At 43.6% G+C, this 17,239-nt stretch overlaps 1 protein-coding gene across 7 annotated transcripts in view; it reads right to left on the reverse strand.

Annotated features, from left to right (window-relative positions):
• trappc9 (trafficking protein particle complex subunit 9) overlaps window positions 1-17,239 on the reverse strand; it is a 1,402,808-nt gene that overhangs the window by 319,138 nt on the left and 1,066,431 nt on the right. The window contains exon 22 of one of the 7 annotated variants that reach the window (XR_011595734.1): window positions 3,935-4,022. The exons of 5 other annotated variants lie outside the window; for them this stretch is intronic. Coding sequence is in view for 1 of the 2 variants with exons in the window: in XM_070892877.1 (XP_070748978.1) it covers window positions 4,012-4,022 (11 nt within the window). In the remaining variant the exon portion in view is untranslated. Of the gene's footprint in view, window positions 1-3,900; window positions 4,023-17,239 lie in introns of those variants that run through there. One more of the 7 variants, XM_070892877.1, reaches the window with a different exon arrangement.

The following is a 17,239-nucleotide window of genomic DNA, read 5'->3' on the forward strand; positions in this document are numbered from 1 at the left end:
TCGTTATGTTGATTGAGGGATAAATATTGGCCAGAACACCAGGGATAACTCCGCTACTCTTCTTCGAAATAGTGCCATGGGATCTTTTACGTCCACCTGAGAGGGCAGATAGGGCCTTGGGTTTAACATCTCATCCGAAGGACGGCACCTCTGACACTGCAGCACTCCCTCAGCACTGCATTGGAGTGTCAGCCTAGGTTTATGTGCTCAAGTTCCTGGAGTGGGATACCACAGTGCCGCCACCTCTGGTGGGTCTGTCCTGCCAGTGGGACAGGATATTCCTTGTCCGGTACCTTGCCCCTCAACTGACAAATCAGTACTTCTCCGTGCTGAATATCACTTCGAGGAAGTTCTGAGGGTTAGCAAGCATGCAGAATGTAGTCTGGGTGTATAACTTCAATGTCCACCATCAAGAGCGGCTCTGTAATGCCACCATTGACTGAGCTGGTCGAATCGTGAAGGACTTGGCTGCCAGATTGGGCTGACATCAGCTGCTGAGGGAGTCAACTTGAGGAATTAACCTATTTGATTTCATCCTCAGCAACATAGCTATCGCAGACACATCTGACCACGATAACATTGGTGCAAGTGATCACTGCAGAGGCCCTGTGAAGACAAATTCTTGTCTCCACCATGAAGCCATCCTCCATCGTGCAATGTAGCTTCACCACTATGCTAAATGGGGCAGAGTAATAACAGATCTACGAGCCTAACTATCAGTGTGGTACTGTAGGCCATTATCAGTAACAGATTTGTATACCACCACATCGGCAACTGCATGGCCGAGCGCATCAGTCACTGTTTGATCACGATTAATAGCACTTCTGAAGAAATCAATCTTTTTACATGAGAATCTGCAATACTAGCAACCACTATATGTTTTTGAACTTTTGGATTATGTTAACTCTTTTAAGGCCTGAGGGACGCTGTGTAATTTATCACAGAACAAATGTGTTCCCTTAGTGTAAACAGTTTGGAATTATGATCCTAAGCATGCCTGGGACCTACCTCTCATCTGATCACCTATTTATATACAATAGTTTTCCCCATTGTTTTCATTGTAGAAAAAAAATGCATTAGATGATGAGGTTGGACATAAAGAACATTGGGAACATGATATCATAAATGTAATAGATGAAGGAACATCCGAGTCAGACCGTACAGAAACATGGCTTTATGAAAGGGAAATCACATTTGACAAATTTGCTGGAGTTCTTTGAGGATGTAACAAGCAGTGTGGATAAGGGGGAACCAGTGGATGTGGTGTATTTGGATTTCCAGAAGGCATTTGATAAGGTGCCATATAAGAGGTTACTGCATAAGATAAAAGCTCACGGGGTTGGGGGTAATATATTAGCATGGATAGAGGATTGGCTAACTAACAGAAAACAGAGTCGGGATAAATGGGTCATTTTCTGGTTGGCAAAAAGTGACTAGTGGGGTGCTGCAGGGATCAGTGCTGGGTCCTCAACTATTTATAATCTATATTAATGACTTGGATGAAGGGGCCGCGTATAATGCAGCCAAGTTTGCTGATGATACAAAGATGGGTGGGAACGCAAATTATGAGGAATACACAAAAAATCTGCAAAGGGATAGAGACAGTCTAAGTGAATGGGCAAAAATTTGGTAGATGGAGTATAATGTGAGAAAATGTGACGTTATCCACTTTGGCAGAAATAATAGAAAAGCAAATTATAATTTAAATGGAGAAAATTGCAAAGTGCTGCTGTACAGAGGGACCTGAGGGTCCTTGTGCACGAAACACAAAAATTAATATGTAGGCACAGCAAGTAATCAGGAAGGCAAATGGACTGTTGGCCTTTTTTGCAAGGGGGATAGAGTATAAAAGCGGAGAAGTCCTGCTGCAACTGCATAGGGTATTGGTGAGGTATTGGTGAGGCCACACCTGGAGTACTGCGTATAGTTTTGGTCTCCATATTTAAGGAAGGATATACTTGCATTGGAGACTGTTCAGAGAAGGTTCACTGGGCCCAAGTTTCCACATGATTTGCGCCTGATTTTTCGGAGCAACTGGTGGAGAACGGACTATCTTAGAAATCACAATTGTCCACATTTTATTTTCTGCAGTTCAAGTCAGGTAGAACAGTTCCACTTTGGAACAGAATTTTTTCTTCAAAAGGGGGCGTGTCCGGCCACTGACACCTGATTTGAAAGTTTCCACAGTGAAAACGTACTCCAAACTAACTTAGAATGGAGCAAGTGAAGATTTTTGTAGAACTGAAAAAACCTGTTCTACACATTAAAAAATCAGGCGCAGGTTACAAATTAGGCGTCCAGAACGAGGGGGGGGTGGGGGGGGGAAGGGAAGTCATTAAATTCTACAATAAATCCTTATTTATACTTATACAAATATTATACAAATAAATCCAACCTGAATAAACATTTATAAGCAAAGAAAAGATTAAATAAACCATCTTCCTACCTGTGTGAAAGTTCTTCAGCCAGGAAGAATGCTGCAGCAAGCCTCACAAAACGAGGCAGCCGTTCCAGACGGCGGGCGGGCGGGAGGGAGGGAGGGAGGGAGGGAACCGACCGACCGAACGCAGGGTGGGGAGGCGGGAGGAAGCCATTCCAGACGGCGGGCGGACGGGAACCGACCGAACGCGGGGGGGAGGAGGGAGGGAGGGAACCAACCGACCGACCGAACGCGGGTGGCGGGGGGGGGGGGGGGAAGGAAGCCGTTCCAGACGGCGGGCGGGAGGGATGGAGGGAACCGACCGACCGAACGCAGGGAAGCCGTTCCAGATGGGCGGGGAGGGACCCAACCGACCGAATGCAGGAGGGGGCGGGGGGGGGGGGGGGGGGGCCGTTCCAGACGGCGGGCGAGCGACCGAACGCAGGGGAGGGGGGGGGGGGGAGCTGTTCTAGACGGCGAGCGAGCGAGCGGGCGGGAGGGACCCAACCGACCGACCAAACGCAGCAGGGGCGGGGGGGGGGGAGGAAGCCATTCCAGACAGCGGGAGGGAGGGAAAGAGACAGAAGGCTGCAGGAAGCCTCAGAAATTGAGGAGCCATTTCCCGACGGCAAAAGGGGGAGGTCGTCGGGAAACGGCTGCCTCAACTTTCTGTGGCTTCCTGCAGCCTTCTCAGTGCTGATGTGCTGATGGCAATGTGCTTTTATTAAAAAATGTTCAAAAACTAAACAGCTACAAAGAACGACAAAAATGGCCGAGTGCCAATGTTTCCTTCACACTGCGCGTGCGCGAACGCTCCAATGCGCACGCGCAGCGTTGCCGGCAGGAAAAAAACTAATTTAAATAGTACCCGCCCCCTCCCACTTACAAAATCGGCGCGAGTGTAGGCTCCACCCCCCTGGGCGCCGCACCAAACAGACAAGGAGCTGCAGGGCTCTCAAGAATCGCGATTTTTTTTTCCGGCGCCGTTTTAGGCGCGAAAAACGGGCGCCCAGCTCGGAGGGGCGCCCGTTTTTTATCGTGTGGAAACTTGGGCCCACTAGGTTGATTCCGGAGATGAGGGGGTTGACCTATGAGGATGGGTTGAGTACGTTGGGCCGATACTCATTGGAGTATAACAGGATGGATGGGGGTGCCCCTCTGGTCAAGGAGCAAGAGAGATAAAATAACAGTCCAATGTGCTAATGCACTCGCGGGACACGGTGAGGTTTGTGGAAAAGTACTGAGACAAGCGTGGTCACCTTTGCTTTGAGTGACAAGTGTTTTGACTATTCAAATCAATGTATGTTTCAGGTATTGAATGTTCGGCCATTAAAGGCCGAGTAACTGTATAAAAACCCTGTGTTTTCTTTGTTCGAGGAGAGCGAGTGAGGACAGAGATCTCAGCAACAGGTTGACTGCAGACTCGACTCTCCCTTGCAAGCAAAATAAGCTCTTTCTTAGGCTGCTGAGGCAGAGCTTACCCCACATATGCCGGAATAAAACATTGTTTCGAACCTATCTCTGGAGTCTGTCATCAATCGGGCATCGATCCTCTATTTCAGTGGGTCCGCTCAGGAGAGAGCAAGATTTCTTCACAACATTTCTGATAAACAAAAGGAGACAGCGGGTACACTAATTGATCTCCTGTGGCATTGCACACAATAAGTCACAAAATATAGCCACTAATTTCTCTGATGTTTTTATGTTAATTTCCTCTCTCCCCCGTGATGTATCTGTCTCTCCCCTGCTGTTTTTTCCTCTCTCCTCTTGTCTGCTGTTCTCTTTCCTCAACTCTTTTACTTATCTCTCTGTCCTTTTCTGTTTATCTCTGTCTTTTTCTTTCCTTTTGGTGGGAGGTAGTGGGTGGTATAGCGTGCTATGGAAAAGATCCACCACTGGTTGCAGGCTGCATTAGCGCCGCAAGGAAAATGTGGTCTTCAGTGACTCCTTTTCCATCCCCTCCTCTAATCACACATGTTTTTTCCCATCCCCTTGCTTCCATCATGACACCCCACCCCTTCACCTTCGCACGAACAATTCCTTTTCCTATCATCCCCAAACATTCGTCACTATTCCTACCACTTCCCTCTTACCTAAAGCTCTGGAATTCCCTCCCTAAACCTCTCCTCCTCTAACTCTCTCCCTCCAGCCCCCCGCTTTAAGACTCCCCTTCAAACCTACCTCTGACGAAGCTTTTGGTCACCTGTCTTAACATGTCCTTTTGTGGCTCAGTGTCAGATCGCCTGTGAAATGCCTTGGGACATTTTATTACATTAAAGGTGATATATAAATGAAAGTTGTTGGTGAGTTGATGATCTCATGGGGGTATTTACATTGCAATTTTACAGTCACTGGCTGCGCCTGACTCCAGACAAGCAGTACACGAGTCCCTGGAGGAGGACTTCTTATATCGCCAGAAGCATAACTATAGCGTGGTGTCAAATTGGATGCTAGTTGGAGTTAATTTAAATGTGTAAACTGTACAGACACTGCCACCTGAACTTTCTAAACATTTAAATATTAACCACTGGGAGAGAAGCTCTGTGCATGAATTGAAGTCCCTGCCAGCTATTATAAATGGGATAATGCACAGATGGAACCAATGCTGCAGCTACCTTTCTGAGACTGGCAACTGTAGTGTGACTGTGACACAGATTAAATTGGAAGTCAAATCTATGCAAAGTGCTTAAGTGAGAAAGATACCTTTTCCAGGTCGAAGTCAATAATATTTAATTGCATTTCAAGATCAAGTTTACAGAAATGAGAAAAGTCCAGGGTGAGAAAGAACCACTTGCTTCACTAAAGCTCAAAGGAGTGACACTTCGGTAGTAGCGTGAAACAAGCGATAGTGAATCAACATCCTTTTTTACACTACGTAAAAGAAAATCAGGTGAGGTGTTAAATGGACTGTGGATTTGCTGTCGCCCGTTTCGCACTGTCGCCGTACACTAATTTCATCCTTCATACTTCTAGGAAATTAATTTTCCCATCATGCTATCTAATTGTACGCTGATTAATCTCAATGTTGTTGATATTTGAATAATAGATTCTCTATTGGGTGCTTTGTTCATTTTATCCACGGTTATCAACTACTTTTTACCTTCTGTATCTGTATATTTTTTATTTATCTTATCTTAAACTGGGGTGGTGGGCAAATTACTGAAAATGTTTTACATTTCATGAGGCACATAGGCTTTTTCCTTAAATAGCAACTTTGCTGCGAGGCATTAGAACTCATCACAAATACAACTAGTGAATTTCAGAATAGCCATTCCTGGGATTGAGACAGTGCAAATCACATTATTAAGTAAAATCCTGCACGATCAGGTCGATCAAAGCTCACCTTCTGAAGCAGGAACAGTGCCTGTTCAAAACCTAGCTTTGTTGGCTATTTGGTAAAACACTGAATTTTTTCTCTCGTTTCTTTTGCAAAAATGCTGTTTATAATACTGAAAATACCCAAAACTTGGCTCAAGGACAAAAATTGGAACTCAGTTGTTTCTGCTTATCTAACTCTTTCCAATTCTTGTGTTTGCTCCCTCTGTTTTGTGTTCATTTTTCTACGTCTCTCCCTCTCTTTCTCTACCTCATAGACTACGTCATTATCTCCTCATGTCTCACAAACTTACTCTCATCCTTACCTCGATGCTTTATTTTGCATCTGATTTTCTTCTTGCTAATTCTATGTACCTTTCTTTGGAAGTCTCTCACTCCCAGCATTTCTTTAGGGGAATGTGGGAGAAAGACAGCAGAGCTAGTTTGAACATAGGAATGAGAGAAATGGTCAACGTAGACTTAAAACATACAGGGCCTAAAATTGGTGGACATACTGCCCGCGGACTGCCGACAAAATTGCCAAATTGATCGAAAAATACCCACAAATTGCCCGGCGGAAAATTCATCAGTGACATACCGCTGGGCGGTATGCATACCATCCGCCCATGCACACTGCCGACATACTGCCCAAAGTTGCCAAATTGATCACTTACCACCGACATAGCGCGTGCGCACAACTCGGGACCTGAAAATTCCAGAGTGAAAATGACTCACCACCCGCACACCGCTGGCTGCACTCCGCCCGGCATACTGCCGAGAAATAAGTGACGAAAATCGCGCACACTCCACCCCAGCGGTATCAAATGACATACCACTGGCATACCGCCAAGAAATGGGCGGATGACCAATTTCGCCCCCACAAGCTACAGCTGAAAAGAAGAATATTGGATTTTAGCTCCGATTACTGCATCATATGTAATCACGACACTGCATACAATAGGAATAATTAAGATTTTGCATTTTTGGGTGGAAGTATTCTCTTCATAATTATCTGTTATGTATCCAAAAACTGCATTTAGATGTAACATTTAAAATAATTATATATAGTGGAGTGAAGGTAGAATAAATTGCTTTTCAGTTGTTTACGACATTCACTACTTTTTACATATATAAGAAATAATTCAACCCTGGAGTTGATCAGGGTTGGCTCAGGACTTCACCACCGTGAGCTCCCAATTCTGTACTTGGCACTGAAGGATGGGGAATGATGGAGTTTTCAGCACATGCATGTCTTTGGTGTATTGCACATCAGGCTTTAGTTGGGCCATGCCATGAAATACAAGAATGTAGGTGGATGCGGTGCTATCGACTCAAGTGGAAGAGTACTTGGGGTTGTTAATTTAATGCAAGTTGTTAAGTTGAAGTTGGGTTACAAGAAGAGTGATGTCACCAGGAGATTGGTGACATTTTTAGGTAAGTTTTTAATTTCTTTCTGAATTGTTGATTTTTTTTTTTAAGGTGTTAATTGGTAAATGGTGGAATTGTCATGCAGTCTAAAAGCAAGCATTTTTTTTTTACAAAATATAATTGAACCTTCAGTTTTGAATGGGCCAGCCACCAACATGAGAGGCTTCGTACAATTAATAATGCAATACAGGCTGAGCGTCCGAAATCCGGAATTCCAAAATTCGTAATCCGGACACTGGGCCGAATCGTGGCGGGATCATCCGGAAACTGGAAAATGTTATGAGATCCGGAGTCGCCCACCTCAGCCACCCGACCTCACCCCGGCCCGAATGACCTCGCTCCGGCCTTGCCCCTGCCCGACTTCGAACCGGCCCTCCCGACCTCGGCCCACCCGACCTCACCCTAACCGACCTCGGCCTCAGCCTCGCCCGAGTCCTCCCAGACCTCGCCCTGGCCCTGCCTCAGCCCTGCCCGACCTCGCCTCGGCCCCGACCGACCTCGCCCCCTCCTCGGCCCGCCCTCCCCTCCCTACCTCGGCCCAGGCAAAGACGTTCTGAAATACGGAAATACCCGGAATCTCGAACGGCCTCAGTCCCGAGGTTTCCAGATTTCGGAATACACCTGTATTACATTACAGTTCCAGTCTACTGTTAAATCACCATCCTTTTTTTCACTATAAATGTTGTTTAAATTATTAAATAAGTTGCAAAGTTTATTATAATTTCCCTAGTAACAGGCCTGAGAAAAAGTTTAACACAGGATTTTCAAATCTGTAGAGATGCATGATTGGTTCAGTTGTTTCTGAGTGATGGTTCCCTTCAGAATTTGGATACTTCATTATTCAAATTAAGTCCTGATAATTCTTTTCTGGGATTAAAAGAATTGTGATTTTGGTCAATGGGGTCAGTTGGATAATTTCCTGAGGAACAGGGTAAAAATTTCAGAAAAGGATCCAGGAAACAATTTTATGTTGAAGAACAAATAAGTTGGAAGTCCCAAAAAACAGGAGAAAGATTGAGTGTATTTAACAGTTGTGTGAGCCGAAATTCAGCCTCTCGAAAAGGGCGCATACAGCAGGAAAGCGGCGGCATTGAGTGGAAAAAAACACTTCAAAAGCGGTAGGTCTAATCCATTTTGGGCGGACCTGAATTTCTACCCCATGATCTTAAATGATTTTCTCCACTCAAGGAGTTGGATGAAAGACATGAGCATCAATTGTCAAAATTAATTAAGGAGGCAGGATTCAGGAATCGGGGGCTGACACAAAATTGGTAAAATAGCTTATGTTGTCTTTATTAGTTACACAGAAATTGAAATAAAAATGTAAGTACAAGTTGAACTTACTTGACAGGAAAAATAATGAAAAAATGGGGACAATTAGCAGAATTCAGAAACCTGGTTGTCAGTGCCCCCTACTGGCCAGAACTTGCAACTACATTGTGACAATTGACATAGCAAAATTGAATGGCATATCTTAACATACTAATTTATGATGGGGAAAGTAGATTCAAAAGTGTAATCACAAATCATGACAACAACAAATAAAATATGTGGACAGAAAGTGCATAACATATACAAGATATTGAAAAATAATAGTTATTGTTATTGCACTGTACATTTGGTTGTAATTATTACATATTATTGTTGTATTTATTGATTGCTGTGGACTGTCTGCTTCTAATTACGTTTATCACTGATGTCAGAGAGGAGCCAAATCCAAGGAAGAGGCATATAAATTGGCCAGAAAAAGCAGCAAACTTGAGGACTGAGAGAAATTTAGAATCCAGCAGAGGAGGACAAAAACTTTTTCATTCGGAGGGGGGAAATAGAGTATGAGAGGAAGCTTGCTGGGAACATTAAAACTGATGGCAAAAGCTTCTCCAGATATGTGAAGAAGACAAACATAGGTCCCTTGCAGTCAGAATCAGTTGAATTTATAATGGGGAACAGAGAAATGGCAGACCAATTGAACAAATACTTTGGTTCTGTCTTCACAAAGGAAGACACGAATAACCTTCCGGAAATACTAGGGGACAGAGGATCTAGCGAGAAGGAAGAACTGAAGGAAATCCTTATTAGGTGGAAAATTGTGTTAGGGAAATTGATGGGATTGAAGGCCGATAAATCCCCAGGGTCTGATCGTCTGCATCCCAGAGTACTTAAGGAAGTGGCCCAAGAAATAGTGGATGCATTGGTGATCATTTTCCAACAGTCTATCGACTCTGGATCAGTTCCTATGGACTGGAGGGTAGTTAATGCAACACCACTTTTTAAAAAGGAGAGAGAGAGAAAACGGGGAATTATAGACCAGTTAGCCTGACATCGGTAGTGGGGAAAATGTTGGAATCAATTATTAAAAATGAAATAGCAGCGCATTTGGAAAGCAGTGACAGGATCAGTCCAAGTCAGCACGGATTTATGAAAGGGAAATCATGCTTGACAAATCTTCTAGAATTTTTTGAGGATGTAACTAGTAGAGTGGACAAGTAAGAACCAGTGGATGTGGTGTATTTGGAGTTTAAAAAAGCTTTTGACAAGGTCCCACACAAGAAATTGTTGTGCAAAATTGAAGCATATGATATTGGGGGTGATGTATTGACATGGATAGAGAATTGATTGGCAGACAGGAAACAGAGAGTCGGAGTAAACGGGTCCTTTTCAGAATGGCAGGTAGTGACTAATGGGGTGCCGCAGGGCTCAGTGCTGGGACCCCAGCTATTTACAATATACATCAAAGATTTCGATGAAGGAATTGAGTGTAATATCTCCAAGTTTGCAGATGGCACTAAGCTGGGTGGCGGTGTGAGCTGTGAGGAGGATGCTAAGAGGCTGCAGGGTGATTTGGACAGGTTAGATGAGTGGGCAAATGCATGACAGATGCAGTATAATGTGGATAAATGTGAAGTTATCCACTTTGGTGGCAAAAACGTGAAGGCAGAATATTATCAGAATAGCGGCAGATTAGGAAAAGGCGAGGTGCAACGAGACCTGGGTGTCATGGTACATCAATCATTGAAAGTTGGTATGCAGGTACAGCAGGCTGAAGAAGGCAAATAGTATGCTGGCCTTCATAGCTAGGGGATTTGAGTATAGGAGCAGGAAGGTCTTACTGCAGTTGTACAGGGCCTTGGTGAGGCCTCACCTGGAATATTGTGTTCAGTTTTGGTCTCCTAATCTGAGGAAGGACGTTCTTGCTATTGAGGGAGTGCAGCGAAGGTTCACCAGACTGATTCCCGGGATGGCAGGACTGACATATGAGGAGAGACTGGATCGACTGGGCCTGTATTCACTGGAGTTTAGAAGAATGAGAGGGGATCTCATAGAAACATATAAAATTCTGACAGGACTGGACAGGTTAGATTCAGGAAGAATGTTCCCGATGTTGGGGAAGTCCAAAACCAGGGGGTCACAGTCTAAGGATAAGGGGTAAGCCATTTAGGACCGAGATGAGGAGAAACTTCTTCACTCAGACAGTTGTGAACCTGTGGAATTCTCTACCGCAGAGAGTTGTTGATACCAGTTCGTTAGATATATTCAAGAGGGAGTTAGATATGGCCCTTATGGCTAAAGGGATCAAGGGGTATGGAGAGAAAGCAAGAAAGGGGTGCTGAGGTGAATTATCAGCCATGATCTTATTGAATGGTGGTGCAGGCTCGAAGGGCCGAATGGCCTGCTCCTGCACCTATTTTCTATGTGTCTATGTAACCTGGGATAGGTCGGGGATAGGAAACCAGGTGATAAAAACTGGGAAGCCTGGAGGTTGGGGGCTGTAGCGAGGATACAGCAAGATCAAGAAAGGAAGAAAGGAGTTAGTGCGTGTTATAGTTTTTCTTCATCTGATTATTAGCTTTAAAGCAAACTCAGAATAACCCACGAAATAGTAAAAATATCAGGTTTAGTCTGTGTCAGTAGATCTAGTTCTAAACAAACTCTGATTACAATTGTTACTCAGAATTATTGCTGAGCTTATTTTAGCAGTAGAAATTTAAGGAACCTAGTGCAACTCTCGCCCCAAGTCGCAGAGAAAGGAGCAGGTCTATGTAGAGGAAAGATGTTGCAGGAATTTACAACATAATAGGTAGGCTTATGGCTAAATTTAGATATTTATTTGAGAATTTTTCAATGCATATAGTCAGTGACCTAAGCAACATGGCCATCAAAAAGAATTGGAGCAAACGTCTGAGCAATTTGATTGTTTTCTTGTTACTTGCTGGCTCATGGTGATAGTTTTGGGAAAAAAAGTGTGACTTCATTATGCAGTGTTGTAGTGATTAATTTGTTTATTTGTAGCTTTTGATAACTGCCTCATCAATGGAATTGCTTTAATTGGCTCAAGCCAATCTGGAAGGTTAGTTAAACAGATAATGGGGAATTGACCCAATTTATTGAGAGATGCAAGGTTATGGACACATGCTTGACATGACTTTTAGTTACATAAATATATCATGGCACCTGCATGAAGTAGTTATCAACTGCCTGTATTCCCAAATGAGGTCTGTTTTTCAATAAATGCAAAATTAAATGTTGCAATGCCTTTAAATTCACTTGAATTCTTGCAATTTTCTTTACAACAGCGAAACCTAATTAATGATGGGGAATGAGCTGAATGATTACTCTTAACAGTTGTCATAACCAGTTGAAATTGAGTATCATTGTTTAGCTGGAGACATGAAGATGCTACTGTAAATATATCCTGCAACAATTTGATACTTGCTGCAATTGCTTTCCATCTTACCTTCTCCTACCTTAATGAATTGTTTTCAATTTATGCATGAAAAGCAATTGAAAAATTGAAAAAATAATCCATACATGATCTCCTGTACAGGAAAAATTTCCAAATGGAGCTTCCTGTAATACTTTATCATCACCCTAATGGGAAAGCACAATAGTGAAAGTCTAGGTAGGTTACATGCAATTTGCTGGCATCAGTACCATTGCTTGGAATTGGAGATGCATGTGTAGTTAATACCAGCTTGGAGGTTTTCTCTTTAAATCTATATTCTGCTCCATGAAAGGAAAGGTGAATAGACACAAAATGAAGTCAATGGAAATCAAACAAAAGGGGAATTACATCTGAGCTACAAACACAGATGCCTGTTTATAATAATAGTATTGTTCTCCCCTCAGCTGATACAGCACAAAGTCCAGCCTTTAAAGACCAAGTCAAAAATAAAGACTGATCAGCAAATTCAATATTTTAAGGGGAATAAGAATGTGAATTTACTTTTACAAATCACAGAAAGTAATGTGTTTATATTTCAAATGCTTATCTCCTGCTATTGCCTTTTTTGAAATGAGCATCTTGCCCTCCATTCTGCCAAGTAACTTTGTTTCATTAGGTAAGGCCTCCCCTCCTCCAAAACATTCTCTTCCAAGAAGAAGTTAAATAGGTCATCTGTGATCAAACTACATAAACTAGTTAACAGGAGGTCTCAAGAGCACCAGGGGCTGATGTAGCCTCTGGACTTACGGATCATAGAAATATAGAAACATAGAAAATAGGTGCAGGAGTAGGCCATTCGGCCCTTCGAGCCTGCACCGCCATTCAATGAGTTCATGGCTAAACATGCAACTTCAGTACCCAATTCCTGCTTTCTCGCCATACCCCTTGATCCCCCGAGTAGTAAGGACTACATCTAACTCCTTTTTGAATATACAACAAAGCCACCTTCACAGATACTTCGTGCAAATTTTTCTTAGCAATATTTCCTATTTTAAAAAACCATTACTGAAGTATGGTAAACAAATTTTTTTTTGTAAAATATAAAGGACACAATAAACTTGTTCATTGTGAAAGCGTCAAATAATAAATTTATTCATATCAAGGGATATAGGGATATAAGGATCGGGCAGGAAAGTGGAGTTGAGGTAGAAGATCAGCTATGACATTATTGAATGGCGGAGCAGACTCGAGGGGCCAAATGGCCTACTCCTGCTCCTATTTCTTATGTTCTTATGTTCTGTTCATATGTGAACATTCATATATAGCAACAAAAAAAAAATCAGATGAGGGGGAAACATCGAGATGTGGTAAGTTTTCAAAATTTTGCACAAAGTCCGACAGAACTAATCTGTATCACACCTTTCTCAGCCCTTCCATCTTAGCAAATATCACATTTCGTCTACAGTGGTGACCTATGCTGCATATAGTTTAAACAGCTCCATGGTGTAACAAACTTGTGCCAAAGAGAACCCTTGTCAAGTGTCGGTGTCGAGTGTTACCATCATTCTACTGCACACAACTGATAGGGACTTGCCCTAAAAATTAGAACAGGATGCATGAATGTCCTTCTGTTGAAATAAATAAAATTGTTTGTTCAGTGCATTAGTGTACCAATATGGAAGTTAATGGGTTGTATCAGAAGGAGTCCCAGATTGTGGCTTCACTCTCGAAGGCTCAAATAATGTGTTTTTCTGCAGCGTGGAATGGACAAAAAAAAAAATCAGCAAGTCAGTAATTCTATATCACTACCTATTACCAATCAACACAGTAGCCAGGCATCCGTTTTTCAAGCCTGAGTCCTTCGCGTTCTTTATGATCAGCTGGAGTGAGACAACTTGGTACCTCCTTTCTCTCCCTGGGGAAATGCCTACCCTGACATATAAACATAGAAACATAGAAAATAGGTGCAGGAGCAGGCCATTCGGCCCTTCGACCCTGCACCACCATTCAATAAGATCATGGCTGATCATTCACCTCAGTACCCCTTTCCTGCTTTCTCTCCATACTCCTTGATCCCTTTAGTCATAAGGGCCATATCTAACTCCCTCTTGAATATATCCAACAAACTGGCATCAACAACTCTCTGCGGTAGGGAATTCCACAGGTTAACAACTCTGAGTGAAGAAGTTTCTCCTCATCTCAGTCCTAAATGGCTTACCCCTTATCCTTAGACGGGGTCCTCTGGTTCTGGACTTCCCCAACATCGGGAACATTTTTCCTGCATCTAACCTGTCCAGTCCTGTCAAAATTTTATATGCTTCTATGAGATCATCCTGCCAGTGTCCCTGACTACTATGTGTGCGGGAAGTGTGTCCAGCTGCAGCTCCTGACAGACCGCATGATGGCACTGGAGCTGCGGATGGACTCACTCTGGAGCATGCGCGATGCTGAGAACGTTGTGGATAGCACATTTAGTGAGTTGGTCACACCACAGGTAAGGGTAAGGACAGATAGTGAATGGGTGACCAAGAGACAAGGAAAGAGCAGGAAGGTAGTGCAGGAGTCCCCTGCGGTCATCTCCCTCCAAATCAGATAAACCGTTTTGGATACTGTTGGGAGAGATGACTTACCAGGGGAAGGCACCAGCAGCCAGTTTCATGGCACCATGGGTGGTTCTTCTGCACAGAAGGGCGGGAAAAAGAGGGGGAGAGCTATAGTGACAGGGGACTCTATTGTAAGGGGAATAGATAGGAGTTTCTGCGGCCGCAACTGAGACTCCAGGATGGTATGTTGCCTCCCTGGTGCAAGGGTCAAGGATGTCTCGGAGCGGCTGCAGAGCATTCTGGAGAGGGAGGGTGAACAGCCAGTTGTCGTGGTACATATAGGTACCAACGATATAGGTAAGAAGCGGGAAGAGGTTCTACAAGCTGAATTTAGGGAGCTAGGAGTTAAATTAAAAAGTAGGACCTCAAAGGTAGTAATCTCTGGAATGCAACCAGTGCCACGTGCTAATCAGAGTAGATGAAGCAGGATCGAGGATAGTTAGAATAAATACATGGCTTGAGCAGTGGTGCAAGAGGGAGGGGTTCAAATTCCTGGGATTGTAACCAGTTCTGGGGGAAGTGGGATCTGCACAAAAGGGACGGTCTGCACTTGGGCAGGACTGGAACTGATGTCCTGGGGGTAACATTTGCGAATGCAGTTCGGGAGTGTTTAAACTAATATGGCAGGGGGATAGGAACCTATGCAGCGAGACAGGGCGAAGTAATATGGAGTCAGAAACAGATGGTAGAAAGGTAAAAAGTATTGGTGGAAGGCCGAGTAAACAAAAGCAAGAAACAAAAAGGTCCACACTACATCATAATTATAAAAGGACAAAGAGTGTTAAAAAAAACAAGCCTGAGGGCTTTGTGTCTTAATGCAAGGAGTATCCGTAATAAGGTGGATGAATTAACTGTGCAAATAGATGTTAACAGACATGATGTGATTGGGATTACAGAGACGTGGCTCCAGGATAATCAGGGCTGGGAACTCAACATCCAAGGGTATTCAACATTCAGGAAGGATAGAATAAAAGGAAAAGGAGGTGGGGTAGCATTGCTGGTTAAAGAGGCGATCCATGCATTAGTTAGGAAGGACATTAGCTTGGATGATGTGGAATCTATATGGGTAGAGCTACAGAACATCAAAGGGAAAACATCATTAGTGGGAGTTGTGTACAGACCTCCAAAAAGTAGTAGTGATGTTGGGGAAGGCATCAAACAGGAAATTAGGGGTGCATGCAATAAAGGTGCAGCAGTTATCATGGGTGACTATAATATGCATATAGATTGGGCTAACCAAATTGGAAGCAATATGGTGGAGGAGGATTTCCTGGAGTGCATAAGGGATGGTTTTCTAGACCAATATGTCGAGGAACCAATTGGGGGGAGGCCATCTTAGACTGGGTGTTGTGCAATGAGAGAGGATTAGTTAGCAATCTCGATGTGCGAGGCCCCTTGGGGAAGAGTGACCATAATATGGTGGAATTTTACATGAGGATGGAGAATGAAACAGTTAATTCAGAGACCATGGTCCAGAACTTAAAGTGTAACTTTGAAGGTATGAGGCGTGAATTGGCTAGGATAAATTGGCGAATGATACTTAAGGGGTTGACAGTGGATAGGCAATGGCAGACGTTTAGAGACCGCATGGATGAACTACAACAATTGTACATTCCTGTCAGGCGTAAAAATAAAAAGGGAAAGTGGCTCAACCGTGGCTATCCAAGAAAATCAGGGATAGTATTAAAGCCAAGGAAGTGGCATACAAATTGGCCAGAAATAGCAATGAACCCAGGGACTGGGAGAAATTTAGAACTCAGCAGAGGAGGACAAAGAGTTTGATTAGGGCAGGGAAAATAGAATACGAGAGGAAGCTTGCAGGGAACATTAAAACGGACTGCAAAAGCTTCTACAGATATGTAAAGAGAAAAAGGTTAGTAAAGACAAACGTAGGTCCCCTGCAGTCAGAATCAAGGGAAGTCATAACGGGAAACAAAGAAACGGCAGACCAATTGAACAAGTACTTTAGTTCGGTATTCACTAAGGAGGACACAAACAACCTTCCGGATATAAAAGGGGTCAGAGGGTCTAGTAAGAAGGAGGAACTGAGGGAAATCCTTATTAGTCGGGAAATTGTGTTGGGGAAATTGATGGGATTGAAGGCCGATAAATCCCCAGGGCCTGATGGTCTGCATCCCAGAGTACTTAAGGAGGTGGCCTTGAAGATAGCGGATGCATTGACAGTCATTTTCCAATATTCCATAGACTCTGGATCAGTTCCTATGGAGTGGAGGGTAGCCAATGTAACCCCACTTTTAAAAAAGGAGGCAGAGAGAAAACAGAGAATTATAGACCGGTCAGCCTGACATCGGTAGTGGGTAAAATGATGGAATCAATTATTAAGGATGTCATAGCTGCGCATTTGGAAAGAGGTGACATGATAGGTCCAAGTCAGCATGGATTTGTGAAAGGGAAATCATGCTTGACAAATCTGGAATTTTTTGAGGATGTTTCCAGTGGAGTGGACAAGGGAGAAGCAGTTTATGTGGTGTATTTGGACTTTCAAAAGGCTTTCGACAAGGTCCCACACAAGAGATTAATGTGCAAAGTTAAAGCACATGGGATTGGGGGTAGTGTGCTGACGTGGATTGAGAACTGGTTGGCAGACAGGAAGCAAAGAGTTGGAGTAAATGGGTACGTTTCAGAATGGCAGGCAGTGACTAGTGGGGTACCGCAAGGTTCTGTGCTGGGGCCCCAGCTGTTTACATTGTACATTAATGATTTAGAAGAGGGGATTAAATGTAGTATCTCCAAATTTGCGGATGACACTAAGTTGGGTGGCAGTGTGAGCTGCGAGGAGGATGCTGTGAG

The sequence above is a fragment of the Pristiophorus japonicus genome, chromosome 1 (assembly GCF_044704955.1).
Source record: "Pristiophorus japonicus isolate sPriJap1 chromosome 1, sPriJap1.hap1, whole genome shotgun sequence".
Lineage (NCBI taxonomy): Eukaryota > Metazoa > Chordata > Chondrichthyes > Pristiophoridae > Pristiophorus > Pristiophorus japonicus.